Raw genomic sequence first — 21,822 nt, 5'->3', positions numbered from 1 at the left:
CAACCTTGCTTCAGGTGCAGCTCTGAAGGAATAAACTCAGATAGAAACCTAAAATATTCTCCATCTTGTTCCTATGAATCCTTCTCCTTGCTCATGAAAGCCAGGCTATTTTTTAGGAGTTAAATCATCAAAGCTTTCAAAAAGGGCCCCTATTAAATGATTAAAACACCAACGAAACAGAACTCTTTCCCCGACCTTTTGACATTTTGAACGCAACCCCAAACACGTAAAATAGTACAAAATCCAACAAGCTCACAGTTTGAAATCAAACCAATTGTAGCATTGATTTTAACTCGGTAAGCTACCTAACTTTTCATTACTTAATCAGCCATAAACCCCAGCTGCGATGAGCATTTCTGTAAGTTTCCTAATCTTCCCTACATGAGTTTAGTACTAGGAAGCACGGGTGCGGGTGCGGGGACGGGTGGGGGTACGATTGCGGGTACGCCGATACGGAAAACCCCAAAAAAATATGATACGGGTACGGTTGCGGTACGCCGATATTTTTTTTTATTTTTTTTATAATTATGGTTAAAGGATCCAACCTACAAATTAAAATTAAATATCGAAACTAAAGAGAAAAGAAGAATCGATCATATCTACCCACAACATCAAGCATTGCAAACAGATAACTTAACTTAACTCAAAACCAATGGTTATGCATCACAAATTAATGCTCTGTTTTTCAGTTACATAACCCCCATCCCTCCCCCTCAAAATAAACTGCTACGAAAGAGAATTTAAGGTGTCAAGGGATTTTAATTTGTCGTCAAGCTTTACAACCAATATCATATTGCATATATATATGACATATATCAGAAAAAAAAAAATTTAAAATAAGGACAGATCTTAGTTCAACAAATCTGGACAGATTTTAGTTCAAATATCTAGACATATATCAGAAAAAAAAAAATATATATATATATAAGGACAGATCTTAGTTCAAGTTCAAAAATCTGGACATATATCAGAAGAAGAAAAAAAATAAGGACAAATCTTAGTTCAAAAATCTGGACAGATTTTAGTTCAAAAATCTGGACATATATCAGAAAAAAAAAAAAAAAAGGTTCAAGAAAAATGAAGAAGAAGATGAAGGATCAAAGAAAGAGAAAACCAAAGAGAAAAGAAGAATCGATGGTTTGCAGCGAAGAAACAGCACAAAAATCTGAAAAAAAAAATGAAAGAAAGAGGATAAAGAATCGAAGAAGAAAAGGGGAAAGAATCGAAGATGAACTTACCTCTTCAATCGCACCTTCGAATGAGAGAATCAATCGGCAGCACCTTCGATTAAACCTTTCAATCGCACCTTCGAAGTGTTCTTCAGACTCTCTTGGGAGTATTTCTGGAAGGAGATAATTGAATAGACATGGAACCCTAGCACCTTCGAAGTTCTTCAGCCTCGGAGTATTTCGAAATGAGATCTGGAAGGAGCTGAGATGATAGAATGATAGAGAGAATAAAGAACCCTAATTTTATATGGTTTCATGTTTTATTTATGTTTTATTTATTACAAAAGAACCCCAGATTTTTATAATTCTTTAAAATAGACATAAAAAATTGCTCCGGTACCCTTTAATTTATAAAAAAATCTCATTTTTTACCCCGGAGTACCCAAAACGTACCAATGGCGTACCCGTGGTGTGCCCATGGCGTACCCATCAGTATACTAACTGTATAAAACATACCTGTTTTGGCGTACCCAATACGCGTGCAGCCTTACCGGTACGCGTACCCGCACCAGAGAAGTATCTGGTACTTGTACGGCAACATTTTTGGAGTACCCGTGCTTCATAGGTTTTATATTAGATCTAGTATTATAGTGATTCCAAAGCACTTGGTCCTACATCAAAACCAAATTGTTTAACTTGAAATTACCAAAAAGAAGAAATCAATGCACTAAATTAGTTTCTAGTTAACAACGGCCTTGGCCTTGTGATTGTGCTGCACCACTTTGTAGTGTGAGGTTTTGAATTCAAAATCTTATGGGGAAGAGTTTGACACTCTTCGTGGTTCCCCCTTCCCTTAACAACTAGCATCCAACCCCAATTGATGTATAAAAAAATAAAAATAATAAATAAATAATTGGATTCTATTTGTTTATTCAGCATCTTTATGATGGACATTCAGGAACCCTCCATAAGACTTAGCCAGTGAGAACACCACATGTGTGAAACAGTGTCTATTTGGTTCATCACATGAGTGTAACAATTGAACTTTGGGCCGCATATTGCTTAAAACAAAAACAAGGTTGACCTCACAGCAGTAATACTTTTTATTTACTTAAACGTTTAAGACCAAGAACAAGAGAAAAAGTTTCTGCTATTCTGTTCACTAGAAATTTTTAATTAAACCACCCACTTGTAATTATAGTGTTCAACAGGCTAGCCACAACAACAATTGTACCAAGGAATGGGAAAACAAATCTTGGCCAATGGGTCGGGCCACGAAAATGGATTGGATCCAAAAAAAGATACTCATAAAATGATCAGCTAAAAATGGTTCTTGGCAGAGATAAGTAATTAAACTGATCAAAATGGGTCCATGTGCCCGACCTGTGTACAGCTAAATCTGTCCAAGTATAACTTGTTTGCTAATTGGGCAGGTTCAGGGTTAATCCATTTAACCACAAGACCCATCTTCACCTGACCCAACCCAACCCATCCATATGTCACCCTTTACCTAAAAGGCTTTGAGCAGACATATACGTAATAATACAAAATTACTTTGTCTTTCTTTCTTAACCCCGTCTAATGTACAGTAATAAAAGTAAAGTTTAACCCAAATCTTTTACTCTCAACTAATCGGTGCTTACATGCCACTCTAAATACTTACATTTTCAAAATGCCACATCATGAGAGTATACAAAGATTGGCCCCCTCTTTTCACAATTTTATGAGTAAATCAACTTTTGTGGGATTCATTAAATCTATATTTGGGTGTAATAAAATATAATGGGATTAGTAATTTCATGAGAATATTAATCCCCTCTTATGGTGGGATTAGCATTTTCAAAAAAGGGTTGGGATAGCTAGTCCCTTCACTTAAATTGATAGCTAAATTATCATTTTGCTCTCCACTTTACAAAAACAACAAAATTATAGATGAGGATTTTTAGGTATTTTATAAATTTAGTCCTAACTAATTAATACCACCCCACTAGTTACAAACAAATACACTTTATTTTATATCTCCAATCTAATATCACTACACTAATAATCTCCCCATTCAATCTTACCGTACTCATAATCTCATCTAACCTAATTCGCCAAACAAACAAGACCTAAAAGTGGTTTAGCCAAGCTAATAAACCAAATTACCAAAACTTAGCTTGCATTTATAACATATTTCAAATTGAAACGTTAATTTCAATCAATTTAAAACTAAAAGAATTTGATGTGGATTGTCCGATTAATTGATAACCATAACATAAAGACTTTTTTATGCCATTGAACCTAAAGTTAAGCTTTCAAAGTTTGCTATGAGCTGTCTTTTTAACCACTTACATTATCGCTAAACTTTATTATTATTATTATTATTATTGTGGGGATATATTTCTTGGGTACCAACACGTGGCATGGCGACGCCGACGTGTTTGGCCGAGGTGCCACATGTCGTGGAAATTACGCCGAGGTGATCTCGGAGTTGCCGAGGTTATCTCCGAAGATATCAGAATCCGAGATAAGCGGATAAGGGACAAGAGTCCTAAGACAAAGAGGAGACTTAGGCAAGATAAGGATAAAGCTCTTATGGAGTTTATCTTTATCTCTTGAAGAATCCAAAGTAAGTATTAAATTGGAGTCCATAGAAGTCGGGCTTCTAGTAGGACTTGGATTGAGTAAACTATAAAAGAGAGGCACCCCCATGGGTCTAAGGTACACAGTTTTATACTCAAGCTTGTGAGTTTAGCACTTGATTATCTTTGAGAGATATACTGACTTGATCGTCGGAGTGCCCCCGGGTGGAAGAGCCACCACCGGAGCCTTTTTCTTTCTGTTTCAGGTTACTAAAGCCATCTACTCTACCGGTGCTCTCCAGCTGATTACTAGGCGGGCAGTGTGGTAAGAAAATTACCCATACAATTTGGCGCCGTCTGTGGGAATCTTAGAAGAATAGATGGCCAGTAACGAACAGAGGGAAAACATTGGGGGCAACACTCCTGCTGGGAGTGGCAGACCAATCGACCTTGATGTAGAAGGAGACAGCCATAATGCAAGAATTCATGACCAAGGCCACGTCGAGAAAGACGTCGGCCAGGAAGGGAACACTTCAAAGAAAACAGACCAAGGCCAGTACTATAACGAAGATAATCTTCAGGTATGGAGGGATAGGTGCCTACGGAGGGATGAGGAAGTAAAAGAATTGGCAAACAAGTTGGCAGACCTACAGTCGGTCGTCAACTTCATGATGCAAAATAATGTAATGCAGCCACCATACCCGCTGCAAGATACGCCGATGCCAGCAATTAATACCCAGAAGGGAGAAAGAAGAGCAATTCTCGAAGCCCCTCAGCACACTAGGAGTGGAAGCCACTCTCACCGACCTTCCAGGGAAGGCGGACGAGAAGAGCCGAGACAAGAAGAGTCCCAAAGGACGTATCACGCGAAGGATCCAGAGCCCAAAGAACATCGCCATATTCAAAGGCAAGCACTTTGCTTTGACACAACACATGGAGAGAGATCAAAACGACCCCACCACGAGGCCGAAAGCAGCGTGCCGAAGAAATTGAAATCAAAAGATAGCCGAGCTCCAGGAAGGAGTAAAGAGGACCTAAGAGATTACCTCAAGAGGAGGCAACAGAATGTTGAAGCCGAGGTAACTTCCCCAATTAAGCCGACGACACAATTCTCGGTGGAACTAGACAAATTTGAAGCACCAAAGAGATTCAGTATGCCGAGGTTCCAAATTTATGATGGTAAGTCAGACCCCAACTTCATTGTTGGACTATACCTGAACTCAATGGCGTTATACAGTGGGAACGAACCATTGCTCTGTAAAGTATTTCCCTCATTCTTTGGGGAAATAGCATCCGATTGGTTCCATAAGCTGCCAAAGGGAAGCGTAAAGACATGGGAAGGCCTGGCCGAGATGTTTGTAGCCAGGTTTGTAACAAACAAACTACAGCCCTTGAGGGTCGACGCCCTGATGGCTTTAAGAATCACCAAAGAAGAAGGCCTTAGGCCTACGCGAAGAGATACTACGAGGTGTTCAATCGAATACCCGAATGCAACCAAGAAGTGGCGGTCGTATCTTTCAAGAACGGCCTGAAAGATGACTGCCCACTACGGAAGTCTTTGGCAAAAACACTGCCAAAAAGCATGGAAGAGCTCATGGCAAGAATCGAGAAATACGCCAGAGCCGAGGAAGACACATCGGGAAACAAAGAGACAAAGCAGGAGAAAGCAAACGGCTCGCCGAAGCGAGGCCGAGGTAACAACGGACCACCCAAACAAGAAACAGAATTGAAGGGCAAACAGGCAGTGGCGACGGTGTTCCGAATCCCCATCCATAAAGTCCTGGATCAAATACGAAACCAACCCTATTTCAGACCTCCAGCAAGAGCACCAGGGGAATTCATGGGAAGAAACATGGGTAGGCGTTGTGGTCCGTTGCCAGAAACAAAATTGTTTCTCTATGTTGCATGATGGGTTTGAATTTTGTTATTTTTATTTTTCATAGTAATGTTTGATATGTTGGAACAAAGTGTGTCACTAGCTTTTGTTTTCAATGATTAGCGTTGCAAGAAGAGCAATTACATTGAGGATCAGCTAAGTGCATTCCCAGATGAAATTATCATTGCCATCTTGTCCCATAGCAGCGCAACCCTCAACCCCAACCAACATAAAACATCCAAGAAATAAAAGCATTTTAATAACAAGAAGAAAGTTTTTTGTCTACAAAGGCAAGGTTTCCAATTAGGAATGACAACAAGACAGGCAAGGTTTGAAGGGCCCCATCCCCACCCCGTTCCTTGTTGGGGTGGGAAACATCGAAGCAGTGGCGAGGATGGGTCAGGAGCAAGGGGTTGGCAAGTAATTTGTCACCCTTCAGAGGAATTATACTAATGAGGGAGATGATGTAGTATAAGAGGGACAAAGATTGATGAGTAATAAGAGTTAAAAAGATTAAAGACGAGTTAAAAAGGTGAGAAAAGAAAAACTGAGAAACACATGAGTGTTTTACTATTTTACTCTTACTAAATTTAACAAATCAAATTCATATGTGGATGGATATACATACAAAGGTCATGTAATTAAATATAATTGGCACAGGGTGGGTTGAGATGGGGCGAGCGAAGCAAATTTGGTCTCCTCTCCGTTGTCTTGTTAGGGCTGTAAAAATGCTTGTGGGATAAGCTAAGAAGCACAAACACACAGTTCTAAGAAGCACGAACGAACACTTCTAAGAAGCAGATGTGTCCATTTCGGACACCGACACTCTTAGACACGTGTTCAATACTATTTTTTACATGTCCTTGATTAAAATTAAAAATATTAATTTTGGACACATGTTTGACACTCATTTCACGACGTGTCGTCACTTATCGGTCATGTCTATCACTAAAAATATAAACATGAGACCAAAACTTTGACATTTGCTAATGTTTGATTTTCAAAGTTTGAGAATTTGACATAAATATCTTATATTCTTAAAAACAACGTATAATTCTTAAGAATAATGTAATGTATAATTCTTTTTAAAAAATATATAAAGAGATGTGATGCAGAATATAAGAAACTCAATAAAGAGTAAATTCAAAAAAGTGGCGATATTTGAAAATTGGCATGATTTCAAAGAAAAATGAAAAACCGATAGGAACCCTTCATAATCATGTTTTAGTATTATTATAGTCCTATTTTATTATTAGTTTATATTTTCTAGGATTTTTAGGTTAGGGGTATTTTGACAATTTTCATATTTGTTGATATGAGTTAATAGGGGTTGCCCATGAGTGGGTATTATTTATTATTCTTATTTGGTCTTAAATTGATTTTGGAAGTAGATCATACTTGTACATATAACTAGACTTGTAGATATTTATATAGATATTTCTAGAAGACATTCTAGAATGTTCTTGTAGCTAGTAAGAAGGCTTCCATGGGAAGCTTCTACATGACACTTTCTTGTGTGTTCTAGAATGCTCTTAAGAAGCCTATAAATAGGAGAGGCGCTCATTTGTTCCAATCAATCCAAGAATTGTACCGAGTCCCTTTAAAGTGAATACAAAGACATTCTCTCAAACTCTTTTTGTCTTCTTACATGCTTTTCTTGCAAATTTGTGAGTTAGACCGACTTAGCATCACCAAGTAAGACTTGTGATTGTCTCGGAGCCACGCGGATAACTTGGAAATAACCAAGGCCGTGACATGTAGCTGGCAAAAAGAGAATGTCCAAGCTCCTACGGTTCCCTATAGCTATAACATATTTCATACAAAGAATAACTTATAAGTTAGTTTAAAATTTTTTATTTTTTATTTTTTTGTTAACTCATTACTTCTTTTGTTTTGTTTTTTATTTTTTTTAATAGTCCACTTCATTTTTAATAGAGGCACAAGATAGTCTTGACGATGGTGCTTTAACTATATTTGAGATCGATGGTGTTAGGAAGAGATATCGGCTCAATCATTTTCATATAGTGGTTGAAGTAGAAATGCTGTACAATAAAATCATGGAACATCCGAACAGTCATATATACACCCCTCTTCCAATTTCCCAAGTCAAGGAGGACAGTGGCAACGAGTGTAAGGAAGAATTGCATTTTGTTGCCATACTTCAAAGGGGAGTTACAATTGAAGATTTTTTGAAAACATCGTCAAATAGAGATTCACTCTTTGATTCCCTCCATTCGGATCAATATAAGAAACTAATGAAGGAGATTATCAAAATTGTTATTCATCTAAAGGGCATAAGTGATTTAGCAATCAAATTAGATCTTCAAACTGTCACATTATTACATGACAGACAATTTCCTCAACATTGTATTGCCAAATTTTTTTGTGGCAAAATTTTCAGTAAGTTGAAATTCTGCTAGTAAAAATGATTTATTTATTTACTTATTTATTTATTCTTGTGGATTTAATTTTTATCTTTATGTACTATTATATAGGAAAGCAAAACAAGATATTAGATTTTTGTAATTGGCAATCTTGTTTGATAAAATTCTTTTCAGTTGTAATTTTAATTGATCTTTTATTTCAATGAGGCTATGAGTATTTAGATGCGAATCTAACCTGAATTGTGCCTATGTAGCAGAGTTTATGATCTTAATCCTATCATGTTTGCCACTTCGCTGACTATGTCACGACCTTTCAGAAGTTTCACTCGCTTGCAAAAGTACTGGGAGTTGTTTTTTTCCGCTCGAGCAGCCATTCTTGTGCTCGAGCGTAGACCCTGTTTAGTCTCACGCGTTTTAGTCACTCTGCTCGACCGGCCATTCTTGCGCTCGAACAGAGATCGCAGATCTGTTTGCTATAAAAGTTGCGGTTCAATCAGGTTTTAGGGTACAGCTTCCAGATCTTCTTCTTAGGTATTAGGGTTTTCTTCTGGAACTTTTTTGCTTGTTTCCTTTGATATTTGTGAGAGTTTAATCATGAATTAAGTGGATTATATCAAAGGGTTTGTTTAGTTTGTTTTATTCACTCAGCAGCATCGATATCAATCTTTGTCCCCGTATAGATCAATATGATAAATGCCAACAAATTTAATATCGGCATTGGTGGGTTCCGTGGAACATAAACCTGAAGCTTTAGTGGATTCCGGAGTGGCTCATCGTCGTGGATTCGACATCGGTGTTGTGGATTCAACGTTGGGCAAGACAATTCCGAGGTGAAGACGGGCTGGAAGAGGCACATAGGGGTCGGTTCAATTCAAGCGTGAATTCATTAGGAAATTGAGAGTACACTTGTGTAATTCATTTGTGCCTTCTTAGTGAATTGTTTTGTGGCCTTGGCCCGTGATTTTTTATCACAGTTGGAGGCGCTCCAATTGTGATTTTTTCACGTAAAATTGTTGTGTCAATTTGTCTTTGATTGTTTGATTGAGATTGTTATTTACTGTTTAAAATTAGTACATAATCACAAATCAATATATCCGGGATTTTAGATTTTTCATAAGGTAATAACTCCCTCATCAAAGTTGTTAGCATTTATCAAATTGATCTATACGAGGACGAAGACTGATATCGATGCTGCTGAGTGAATAAAACAAACTAAACAAACCCTTTGACATAATCCACTCAATTCATAATTAAACTCTCACAGATATCAAAGGAAACAAGCAAAGAAGCTCCAGAAGAAAACCCTAATACCTAAAAAGAAGATCTGGAAGCCGTACCCTAACATCTGACTAAACCACAGCTTTTATAGCAAACAGATCCGCGATCTCCGCTCGACGGCAAGAATGGCTGCTTGAGCAGAGTGCCTAAAACGCGTGAGACTAAACAGGGTTTATGCTCGAACACAGGAATGGTTGCTCGAGCAGAAAAAAACAACTTCCAGTACTTTTGCAGGCGAGTGAAACTTCTAAAAGGTCGTGACATAGTCAGCAAAGTGGCAAACATGATAGGATTAAGATTATAAACTCCTCTGCATAAGCACAATTCAGGTTGGAATCGCATCTAAATACTCACAGCCTCACTCAAATAAAAGATCAAATAAAATTACAACTGAAAAGAATTTTATCAAACAGGATTGCCAATTACAAAAACCTAACACCTTATTTTGCTCTCCTATATTACAATACATAAAGATAAAAATTCCATAAGAATAAATAAATAAGTAAATAAATAAATCATTTTTACTAGCAGCATTTCAACTTACTGAAAATTTTGACACCAAAAAATTTGGCAATACAATGTTGAGAAAATTGTCTGTCATGTAATACTGTGACAGTTTGAAGACCTAATTTGATTATTAAATCACTTATGTCCTTTAGATGAATAACAACTTTGATAATCTCTTTCATTAGTTTCTTATATTAATCTGAATGGAGAGAATCAAAGAGTGAATCTCTATTTGACGATGTTTTCAAAAAATCTTCAATTGTAACTCCCCTTCGAGGTATGGCAACAAAATGCAATTCTTCCGTACACTCGTTGCCACTGTCCTCCTTGACTTAGAAAATTGGAAGAGGAGTGTATATATGACTGTTCGGATGTTCCATCATTTTATTGTACAGTATTTCTACTTCAACCACTATATGAAAACAATTGAGCCGATATCTCTTCCTAACACCATCGATCTCAAATATAGTTAAAGCACCATCGTCAAGACTATCTTGTGCCTCTATTAAAAATGAAGTGGACTATTAAAAAAAATAAAAAACAAAACAAAAGAAGTAATGAGTTAACAAAAAAATAAAAAATAAAAAATTTTAAACTAACTTAAAAAAACCGAAAAAGGAATTTCAATCTTCCAAGAATAAAAGCCATGATTCCTTTTTATTTATTTTCTTTATTCCTAGAATACTACATTGAAGGCAAGCTTTCTCATAATTTGGCGGAGAATGAAGTCGGGCATGTTAACAAAAAAATGGCAATTCTAAAATTTTGTATGCAAGTACCCGAAACTTCATTTAATAATTTCGATTCAGTTGGGTCAATGCCAGACCGAGAATCAAACAGGCCTTGTTGGTTATGGGAATTTTGGACACACCACCAAACGGAACAATGAATGGAACTCATTCCACCCAAAATGAAAAACTCAGGTTGCTTCATGTTGACCAACAGTTCCACTTGAATTAAATATTTAGTTGCCCACTAAAAAGTTTAGAAATCCCTAACCATAAAGTCCGCAAAATACATGGTCAAACTCTTTGAAATTAAGTTTAAGAGACATCCAATAAATATATAGAAACAATATACTTGAGACTTCATCTAATAATTTCTAATTTGAATTTTAAGTCTCCACTTAAAATTTTAGTAGGGGTGAGCATGGGTTGGTTGGGTTGGGTTAAGTTGGGTTAGTTCTAGACCCAAAACCAAATGAACCTAGTGAGTTATGGAAATTCCAAACCTAGAACCAAACCAATGAATGAACGGAATACAACTAATCAAAACTGAAAATCTTCAGGCTCCCATAGTTCTACTCGCATTTTATAACACTTCAATTGTCCACTAAAATTTTTGTAAATACTCAAACATAAAGTCAACAACACATGCTATGCAAATGATTTTTGTACATTGTTAAAGCCAAGGTAATCAAGACAAATCAAGAAAATTTACATCTATAATAAATATTATATTATATATACATGGGGTTAGTTCTCAAGTTGTTCCACATTACTTGAGCCCTAAACCAAGAACTAAAACGACAGCGTCAATCATGGGAATTTTTGGATCCAAAACCAAATGGAGAATTGTCCCATAACGAACAAGCCCAACTATGAAGACCTGATTGGTTCAGTTTGCAAGTTCATCTATTCATTTGCGCACCTCTACTTTTTATAGTAGCTCAATAGCCTATTGTGCAATTTTATTTATCTTTTATTACCTTTAAAAGGCTTTACTGAAGCCTGCCTCAATGCTCGCCTCGAGGCGAGGCTAACGAAAAACGCCTCAAGGCTTTGATTCTTAGGCTTTACTCCCCAAAGGCTTGTGCACATAGTCTGAGACATGCGTTTTAGCTGCGCCTTATACGTCTTTTACGCATAAGCATGTGAGGAGTACACATATGAAGAGTTTGTCTTAGGGTCTTACTAAACTTACTCTAGTAGATGGTTTAAATACAAAAAATAAAAAAGAACCATTTTACAACTATATTTCATAGGAAAAATTAAGCATGACTAATCAAGAAAAAACACAAAGTTAATGCTCAGTGAGAAGCGCAATCACCAAAACTAAGAATACCAATTTCACTTTTAATAAAGCAAAGCTTCATTCTCTGCAATGAGCCTTGAGCATAAAAGTATTTACACCTTTATATTTAATTTTGATGTATTTATTTTTTGTTTTAAAATATTTACTAAATATAAAAATTCAGAATTTGAAATGCTTACGCCTCACCTCATGAGGGATAAAACGCCTCACATTACGCATTCACCTTTAAAAACTTTGCCTTTCTTAGATTTAAATGTTAGGGATCATTTGCTAATTTTCAAAATTCACTTGACAGGGGCTATGGTTTTGGTCCATGGGTTGTATTGTATGCTAAGTTATGGTTTTATGGAGAATTTATATGATCTAGATTTTTTCAACAAGTCAAAGGGCCTCAGTTTCTATTTCTTAAGTTTCAGACCAAGTTGAATTAGAACCCAACAACCTACATATGGTACATGCATGTCAATAAGTCTAATCAATAGAATTGATTTCCAAATTTTTTTGAGAAAATTTGGAACTCTGTATAATGTATGGCAACCTTGCTTCAGGTGCAGCTCTGAAGGAATAAACTCAGATAGAAACCTAAAATATTCTCCATCTTGTTCCTATGAATCCTTCTCCTTGCTCATGAAAGCCAGGCTATTTTTTAGGAGTTAAATCATCAAAGCTTTCAAAAAGGGCCCCTATTAAATGATTAAAACACCAACGAAACAGAACTCTTTCCCCGACCTTTTGACATTTTGAACGCAACCCCAAACACGTAAAATAGTACAAAATCCAACAAGCTCACAGTTTGAAATCAAACCAATTGTAGCATTGATTTTAACTCGGTAAGCTACCTAACTTTTCATTACTTAATCAGCCATAAACCCCAGCTGCGATGAGCATTTCTGTAAGTTTCCTAATCTTCCCTACATGAGTTTAGTACTAGGAAGCACGGGTGTGGGTGCGGGGACGGGTGGGGGTACGATTGCGGGTACGCCGATACGGAAAACCCCAAAAAAATATGATACGGGTACGGTTGCGGTACGCCGATATTTTTTTTTATTTTTTTTATAATTATGGTTAAAGGATCCAACCTACAAATTAAAATTAAATATCAAAACTAAAGAGAAAAGAAGAATCGATCATATCCACCCACAACATCAAGCATTGCAAACAGAAAAATTAACTTAACTCAAAACCAATGGTTATGCATCACAAATTAATGCTCTGTTTTTCAGTTACAAAACCCCCATCCCTCCCCCTCAAAATAAACGGCCACGAAAGAGAATTTAAGGTGTCAAGGGATTTTAATTTGTCGTCAAGCTTTACAACCAATATCATATTGCATATATATATGACATACATCAGGAAAAAAAAAATTAAAAAAATAAGGACAGATCTTAATTCAACAAATCTGGACAGATTTTAGTTCAAATAACTGGACATATATCAGAAAAAAAATATACATATATATATATAAGGACAGATCTTAGTTCAAGTTCAAAAAGCTGGACATATATCAAAAGAAAAACAAAATAAGGACAAATCTTAGTTCAAAAATCTGGACAGATTTTAGTTCAAAAATCTGGCATATATCAGAAAAAAAAAAAAAAAAAAAAAAAAAAAAAGTTCAAGAAAAATGATGAAGAAGATGAAGAAAATGAAGGATCAAAGAAAGAGAAAACCAAAGAGAAAAGAAGAATCGATCGTTTGCAACGAAGAAACAGCACAAAAATCTGGAAAAAAAAAATGAAAGAAAGAGGATAAAGAATCGAAGAAGAAAAGGGGAAAGAATCGAAGATGAACTTACCTCTTCAATTGCACCTTCGAATGAGAGAATCAATCAGCAGCACCTTCGATTAAACCTTTCAATCGCACCTTCGAAGTGTTCTTCAAACTCTCTTGGGAGTATTTCTGGAAGGAGATGATCGAATAGACATGGAACCCTAGCACCTTCGAAGTTCTTCAACCTTGGAGTATTTCGGAATGAGATCTAGAAGGAGCTGAGATGATTGAATGATAGAGTGAATAAAGAACCCTAATTTTATTTGGTTTCATTTTTTATTTATGTTTTATTTATTACAAAAGAACCCCAGATTTTTATAATTCTTTAAAATAGACATAAAAAACTGCTCCGGTACCCTTTAATTTATAAAAAAATCTCATTTTTTACACCGGAGTACCCAAAACATACCCATGGCATACCTGTGGTGTACCCATGGCGTACCCATTAGTATACTAACCATATAAAACGTACCCGGTGCGTTTTTTGCGTACCCGGTACGCGTGCAGCCGTACCGGTACATGTACCCCCACCCGAGAAGTACCCGGTACTTGTACGGCAACATTTTTAGAGTACCCGTGCTTCATAGGTTTAGTATTAGATCTAGTATTATAGTGATTCCAAAGCACTTGGTCCTACGTCAAAACCAAATTGTTTAACTTGAAATTACCAAAAAGAAGAAATCAATGCACTAAATTAGTTTCTAGTTAACAACAGCCTTGGCCTTGTGATTGTGCAACACCACTTTGTAGTGTGAGGTTTTGAATTCAAATCTTATGGGGAAGAGTTTGACACTCTTTGTGGTTCCCCTTCCCTTAACAACTAACATCCAACCCCAATTGATGTATAAAAAAATAAAAATAATAAATAAATAATTGGATTCTATTTGTTTATTCAGCATCTTTATGATGGACATTCAGGAACCCTCCATAAGACTTAGCCAGTGAGAACACCACATGTGTGAAACAGTGTCTATTTGGTTCATCACATGAGTGTAACAATTGAACTTTGGGCCGCATATTGCTTAAAACAAAAACAAGGTTGACCTCACAGCAGTAATACTTTTTATTTACTTAAACGTTTAAGACCAAGAACAAGAGAAAAAGTTTCTGCTTTTCTGTTCACTAGGAATTTTTAATTAAACCACCCACTTGTAATTATAGTGTTCAACAGGCTAGCCACTAGAACAATTGTACCAAGGAATGGGAAAACAAATCTTGGCCAATGGGTCGGGCCACGAAAATGGATTGGATCCAAAAAAAGATACTCATAAAATGGTCAGCTAAAAATGGTTCTTGGCAGAGATGAGTAATTAAACTGATCAAAATGGGTCCATGTGCACGACCTGTGTACAGCTAAATCTGTCCAAGTATAACTTGTTTGCTAATTAGGCAGGTTCAGGGTTAATCCATTTAAACACAACACCCATCTTCACCTGACCCAACCCAACCCATCCATATGTCACCCTTTACCTAAAAGGCTTTGAGCAGACATATACGTAATAATACAAAATTACTTTGTCTTTCTTTCTTAACCTCGTCTAATGTACAGTAATAAAAGTAAAGTTTAACCCAAATCTTTTACTCTCAACTAATCGGTGCTTACGTGCCACTCTAAATACTTACATTTTCAAAATGCCACATCATGAGAGTATACAAAGATTGGCCCCCTCTTTTCACAGTTTTATGAGTAAATCAACTCTTTTTATATCTTAAGAATTTTTATCTAGAAAGAACCATGTTTGTGTTAAATTACTATGTACTTTTGTAACATTTTTATAACAAATATAAGATATCAATAAAAAGTGGACTCTAATTGCGTAAAATAAAATTTACAATCATTGAATTGTTTGTCTCCTGCATGTACAATGACCATAAATATTATTGTCAGTTTTTAAAATTGGTAAAATAATAAGGATTGGCATGTATTTTAAAATTTTAAATTAACATAACAGCACTTAACCTAACGATATTTGATTTAAACATTGTAAAATAAGAAAATAACTCTTACTGGTGAAACAAATTAGGATAGACAAGAATTTTAAGAAATTATGTTAACTTACCACGACTTAACCTAATGACGTTTAATATTGTTAATTTTTAAATAAAAAAGGAATAAATAAACATAACGATCATGAGTACATAATAGTAATAAGCCTACATAACAAAGAATGAAAGGTTTAACATCAAAGGTAATAAGCCATCAAAATAATTTATACATATGAACATCCACAGTGGGCTGCCAATGGAGCTGGCATTGCCAAATTTTGGCAACAATTGGCAAAAAGCTATATTGGCTGCCAAATTATGGCAATGCCAAAGCTTGTGCCAAATTTTAAGCAATTCTCCATCATCAGAGAGAAGATTTCAAAAAAATAAATACCTCGATTTGAAGATGCGTGATGGATTTCAGACGATTTCAGCAATCTCAAGCTTTTGTCTTGTTCATCTTCTTCATCTGCTTGCTTTGTCTTAGGGTTTGTTTGTACTTCGTCTTCATCTTCTCCATCTGAAAGACGATTTGAAGGAGTCGATTTCAATGGTTTCGGGTTTGTCAGATGGATCGAATATAGAGAGATCCAAAGGGTTTAGGGTTTAGAGAGAGATAAAACAGAGGAAAGAGAGAGGCAGGGAGGATCTGTGGAGATAGAGATGGAGGGATCTGCGCGAGAGATAGTGTGACGCATGGATGACCGGGTGGAGATAGAGATGGACAAAGCAAAGGTAAAGATAACAAAGAGAGAGGTCGAAAGAGAGAAGAGAGGAGAAGGATCTGCGGAGCAAAATTGGCTACATCATATCACATTGAAGAAGAGCAGCTTGCCTAAATTTTACCCAAAAATATTATTAAAAAATTTATTTCCTATTTTAAGAATTATTATTATTAAAAAAAATTTCCTATTTTAAGAATTATTATTATTAAAAAATTTATTTCTTATTTTAAAAATTATTTTTCCATCCAACTTCTTCAACAAATTCTCTATTCTTGTCCTATTCTATTAAAATAATCTTTTTAATTATTTTTAAATTTGAATAATAAATTTGAATATTTTTCAATAATAAAATAATAGGTGAATTACATTAATAGTCCTTATAGTTTGGGACTTGTGTTATTTTAGTCCTGACTTTTCAATTGTGATACATTTGATCTTGAATTTTGAATCTTGTTCCAAATAAAGACAATTGAAGATATCATTAGATTTTTCAAGGGTAAAATTGTCAATTTGATAAAATATAAACTAATTTGACAAAAATAAATGTCAAACAAATATGTTTGAATTTTTAAAAATTATTTATACCCACTAAAAATAAAATTATGTAAAATTGATAAATCTTTTAGACATTTTTTTTTTACCAAATTAATATTATGTGTTTGGATGATGATCATGTAAAATTAATTATGTAATTTTTATCAATTTTACATAATTTTTTCATTGGTGGATAAAAATAATTTTTAAAAAAATAAAAATATTTTTTTGACATTTATTTTTGTCAAATTAGTTTATATTTTATTAAATTAACTATTTTGCCCTTGAAATTAAACAATGTTACCTTCAATTGTCCTTATTTAAAACAAGATTGAAAATTCAATGTCAAATATGTTACAATTGAAAAGTCATGGACCAAAGTGACACGAGTCTCAAACTGAAGAGACTATTTGTGTAATTTGCCCTAAAATAATTAAACAATATCATTTGAAGTCAAAAATGGAGGCTTTATAGCACTGCATTTAAAGTCAATCAATTACAGAAGAAAGCAACAAAAGCAAAGGCACGGGCCAGACGTCCGAGAGGCTGACCGGCCGGATGTTCGGGTGGACAACCGGTTACGTCATTTTTGAGCATTTTTCTTCCTTAGCTACAGGGCACTCACGAATATCCAGACGGATGTCCGAGGAGATGTCCGGAGAGACATCTAAGGGACTTCTCCTCAAGCCTTCAACGAAATAAAATAAGAATTTATCAGATATAAGGGAGCTACAATGACTCCTTACAAATAGGAAGTCACTGTAGCAATCCTACATATAAGGGATGGTATAAGGGATCTGTTGGAGAAGAATTTCTGAAGAATTAGCTATTATAAGGGAACTGATAGAGATGCTCTAACCCCCCAATCAAAATTCAATAATAGTTTTTCGAGGATTCATAAGTTTTTCTCTTTTTTTCTTTTTTTCTTTTTTTTTGGTACATCAGAAAATTTAAAACAGATGAAACATGCAAACAAAAAAACAAAAAAAAAGAAGAGAAACTAAGAACCATTAGGCCCCTTTCTAAGGTAGCTTTGTCCAATCAAATCAGCCATAACTTGGTTGCGGATCACATTTGGGGGTCTTCTATGACAATCAGGGATTTATCTTGATCTGTGCCCAGCTTAGCCAAACCATCGGCACTCATGTTGCCCTCTCTTAAGGCATGTTGAATTGTTTAGCCGCATCTTCAGATGAGGAACTTAGAGTCTTCCACCAAAATTCGAAGAGAAGAAATAACCTTAACTTTCTCCTTCTGCAAGTTAATGGCTTTCACAAAATCGGTCTCAATGATCATATTCTTGTAGCCCTTCTCAAAAGCAATTGTCAAACCTCGTTAAATAGCCTAGATTCTTGCCTCAATGCTTGAATAGTTGGTAAGTTTTCTGTTGAAGTCGCAAAGCCAAATTCCTTTCTCATCGCAGATCAGCCCTCAAATAGCCATCGTTTAGGTCACCTCCCGAGCTGCCATCCATGTTCATCTTCAATTTTCCTGCAAAGGGAGGAGTCCACACAACCAGCAAATTAGTTGAAGGATAAACAATAGAGCATTTAAAAACATCTTTTATTTCAGAACCAAATCTTTGGATGTTATAAATATTGTGTTATCAAGGAGTAAATTTGTTTTCAAAAATTAAAAGATTTCAGTTTTTCCAGATTTGCACAAAGTAGCAACAAAAGGGTAGGGCCAATAACCGGTGAAAACTTAGACTTCAAAATGGATTCTATGGAAGGTAGAAATTTTCTCCACAGAGAAAGTGAGATGAAGTGCTCCTTCCTTTACTCTGAAAACAGAAACCAACTTGTTAGTGATCACTCCCGACCAGGGATAGTAAGGAGGATCCTCCAACGGTCAAGTCAGAATGGTGACCAGTCATATTGTATTTTGTTGAGAAGAAAGACTTGTTTTTTTTACCCTCTTTGCTTTTCTTATTCCTCCTTTTATAGTGCTATCGTCTTGGGCTTCGGCCATTAGATGATCATCGTAATCCGAGGGCTCTACTTACAACCAGACTTTGGTCAGGCAAGTGGCCAGGTTGTTTTGATCCTTTATCGCTGGATCACCTTGAGGTAGGCGACTTAGATCAGTTTAGATGTCTATGGTCAACTTGCCAATTGTTCGCCTGTTAGATTTAGATCATCGATAGTTGTGTCGTTTGGGTAGGCTAAGCCTATGCCCCTAGCTCTGACAATTGTGGTCCACACCGTTGATTATAAATGGATCGAAGTGCATCCCTGCATTCTGCAGATCTCCTTCTGAAAGACGATTTTACTTAAGCTTTGGTCACGTGACACTGTCTCTTTATTTTATGGACCTAGTGATGAATTGGGTTTTTCTCCTGATCTGTCCTACTTGGCTAGGCTTGGGTTTTGGGCCAATGTTTTTACCCCTGGGCTTTGGGTCAATGTTTTCACCTCTCAACAATTACCCCTTTTCGGGGATCCTTTGTAGCGGATTGCCAAAGACATCGTGGCCGATCTAGTCGGAATCCGGGTCGATACCCCTGCCTATGATATGCGTCTTTTTGAGTAGTTTTAAATTAAATGATGAAGCCCGTCACTTCGTCTTTCAATATGCCATCTCGCTTCTGACATATTAATTAAGGGGTTGTCTCTTGCTCTTCACCTCCTTGTTCATCGTCTTCTCAAAACCCTATACGCATTCCTCTGTCCTTCGCCTGAAGTTTTAGTCTATAATCCTTGTAAGTTTTTTCTCTTGTTTGCTTATTGTGATTTTGAATTTCTTTTTGCTTTTTCTTCTGCTGGTTTCTTTTATTTTCACCATGAATTGCCTGAGATGTTTCTTTGAGTCCAAGGAAAGTATTACGGAGTTTAGAACTCTGTATAACTTTTTTGATGATGTTGTCGTCTGTCTCCTTATTCTGGTGATAGTATCTCGGAGGGATCTAAGGAACGAATTCCTCTCCCTTTGATAAACATAGTTGAGGGAGGAGTTCAATTCCCCCTACATCCTCTTCTCAGAGAGGTGTTTCATTTTTATGAGGTACATCCTTCCTAACTTTTCCCCAACTTTTTTAGAATAGTTATGGGCGTGGTTGTCTTGAACGATATCTTAGGGATCAATCTATGCCTTTTGGAGATTAGATATTGTTATAATTTTGTCCTTACTTCCAAAGAAAAGTCGAAGTTTTACTTCAAGCCCAGATCAGCGAAGTGTCAACTTGTTCAGATGCTTCCTGACTCTAGCAAGGATGTCAACGATTTGTTTGTAATAATAGAGGGGAATATGGAATTCACTCCTAGTGCTAATCGAATTTGATATATTTTCAAGGTCATTGGTTGACCAGGTTATCCTCTATCTTTCTACTTGCCTGTGATGTCGTCCTTTCTGATTGCAGTTTGTTAATGCTTTCTTGTCATTTTTTGCAGCTCCTAAGGTCTTTTCTAATCCTAGCGAGTGGAAAGATCAAGTGAACCTCCCTCTTCTACAACAAGCTTGGTCTTACAAAGGGCCACCAGAACAGTAAGGCCAAGGTCAAGTTGCCCACGTGCTGCTTTCGTACATTCCTTACTATGGTACCATGATCGTGACTGACGGTATAAATCTTAGTGCTGACAGTGGCTTTGATTTTTATATTCTTCCTCATCTTCGGGAGAACATCGAGGAAGTAGCACCTGAAGAAGAACAACCTCAAGAAGAGTCATCTAGTTCGGAGGCTACTATTTCAAACATCATGCGATGCCACTAAAGAATTTTTTGGAGATTGTTGTCGCTAGAAAGCGTCAAAAGGCTGCTGAGTCACCCTCAGCCTCCCAGGCTATTTCTGATCCTGCTGTATCTGATCAGCCCTAATGATCACCGATTGTAGCAGTAGATGATTCATTTTCTTCTCCTATCATGGCAACTGTTGAGAACGTTGCCCCCAACCTTTGGCCAGAGATCGGGCAAGTGTCCTCATAACCAATCGGTAGAGGTCTGAAAAAAAAGTCGATTAGATTCTTCCACTACTGCTGCATGGTCTCCAACCTCTGCCTTGAAGATAGCGGCCGTCGAATCCCCAATCATCTCCATGCCGGCCTTGAAGGATCGACAGATAACCAATGCTAATACGGCTATAGGCAGTGCTGAAGTGGCCCCTACAATTATCCGCAGCTCTGTCATTCCTGCAGATGTTGCTAGGTTGGCTGAACAATCAGATGTAGCTGTCTTCTTGTAGGCCTTACACTTTTCTTTAGTGGTAAGTGCTTATCACCCTGCAATTATAGTTGGGAAGTTATAGTTACTTCATGTGAATATCACTAAATATATTTTGGGATTAATCTTCTATGAACATGTTAAGTCAATCACAAGTTGTTAACATCTAAATGCAATGAAAATATAGTTCCAAAACTTTTGTTTAAATTGCTAACGAACTATGCATTTTTACAAACATCTTAAATGCAATCAAAATTCAAATGACATAATTGGCCCTATAATTTTAATGCCAAAATTTCTCATGAAATATATTGCAACAATTTAAGAACAAGTCATGGAAGCAACAACATGGTTACAAAATACTATATTAATTAATGTAAAAATGGATTATTTCATTAAGAATGTCAACCAAGATATATAAATAGCAAAATAGAACAAAATCCTACCCAACCTCATTTCAGTGCAAATTTCGAATTAGTGTGAGCCAAGAGAGACTAGAATAGAAATTCAGATAGAACACTAGAGACAGAAAATAGGGTAAAAATCAAAGAGTATAGTTTTTTTGGAAATTATGGTTTTTATAGTCTTATTTTGGGCCAACTTTAAGCCCAAATTTGAGTGGCGCCCACATGTCTTGGGGTGGATCCAAAGAGGTGACGTGTTTCTTATCGCATGGCAAGTCACGGTGAAGACGTCAAAACCATTTATGAGTGAATGAGAAGTTGACGTCGATTTCGAGTTTGTTCAAATGGGAAATTAAAGAGTCAAATATGGGTTATCTTAAAATGGTTGTCCCACATTAAAACTTTAATAGAGCTTATGTGAGTATATAAGCTCTAG

The 21,822-nt window shown here is 36.2% G+C and overlaps 1 protein-coding gene across 16 annotated transcripts in view; it reads right to left on the bottom strand.

Annotated features, from left to right (window-relative positions):
• The window catches only part of LOC114297128 (uncharacterized), a 119,782-nt gene extending 103,366 nt beyond the window's left edge, over positions 1-16,416 (bottom strand). For 3 of the 16 annotated variants that reach the window (XR_014344438.1, XM_082894609.1, XM_082894611.1), the window contains exons 1-4: positions 15,963-16,395; positions 13,608-13,790; positions 1,686-1,840; positions 1,239-1,431 (exon numbers count right to left, since the gene is read on the bottom strand). Coding sequence is in view for 4 of the 16 variants with exons in the window: in XM_082894609.1 (XP_082750735.1) it covers positions 1,239-1,431; positions 1,686-1,792 (300 nt within the window). In the remaining 12 variants the exon portion in view is untranslated. Of the gene's footprint in view, positions 1-1,238; positions 1,432-1,685; positions 1,841-13,607; positions 13,801-15,962 lie in introns of all 16 variants that reach the window. The other 13 variants (XR_014344435.1, XR_014344442.1, XR_014344432.1 and 10 more) reach the window with 7 other exon arrangements.
• Between the last annotated feature and the right edge of the window lie 5,406 nt (positions 16,417-21,822).

Source organism: Camellia sinensis, chromosome 11, assembly GCF_055761805.1.
Source record: "Camellia sinensis isolate YWXY chromosome 11, ASM5576180v1, whole genome shotgun sequence".
NCBI classification, from domain to species: Eukaryota; Viridiplantae; Streptophyta; class Magnoliopsida; order Ericales; family Theaceae; genus Camellia; species Camellia sinensis.
Note: the sequence above shows the minus strand (reverse complement) of the source record. Positions and strands in the feature narration are given on the sequence as shown.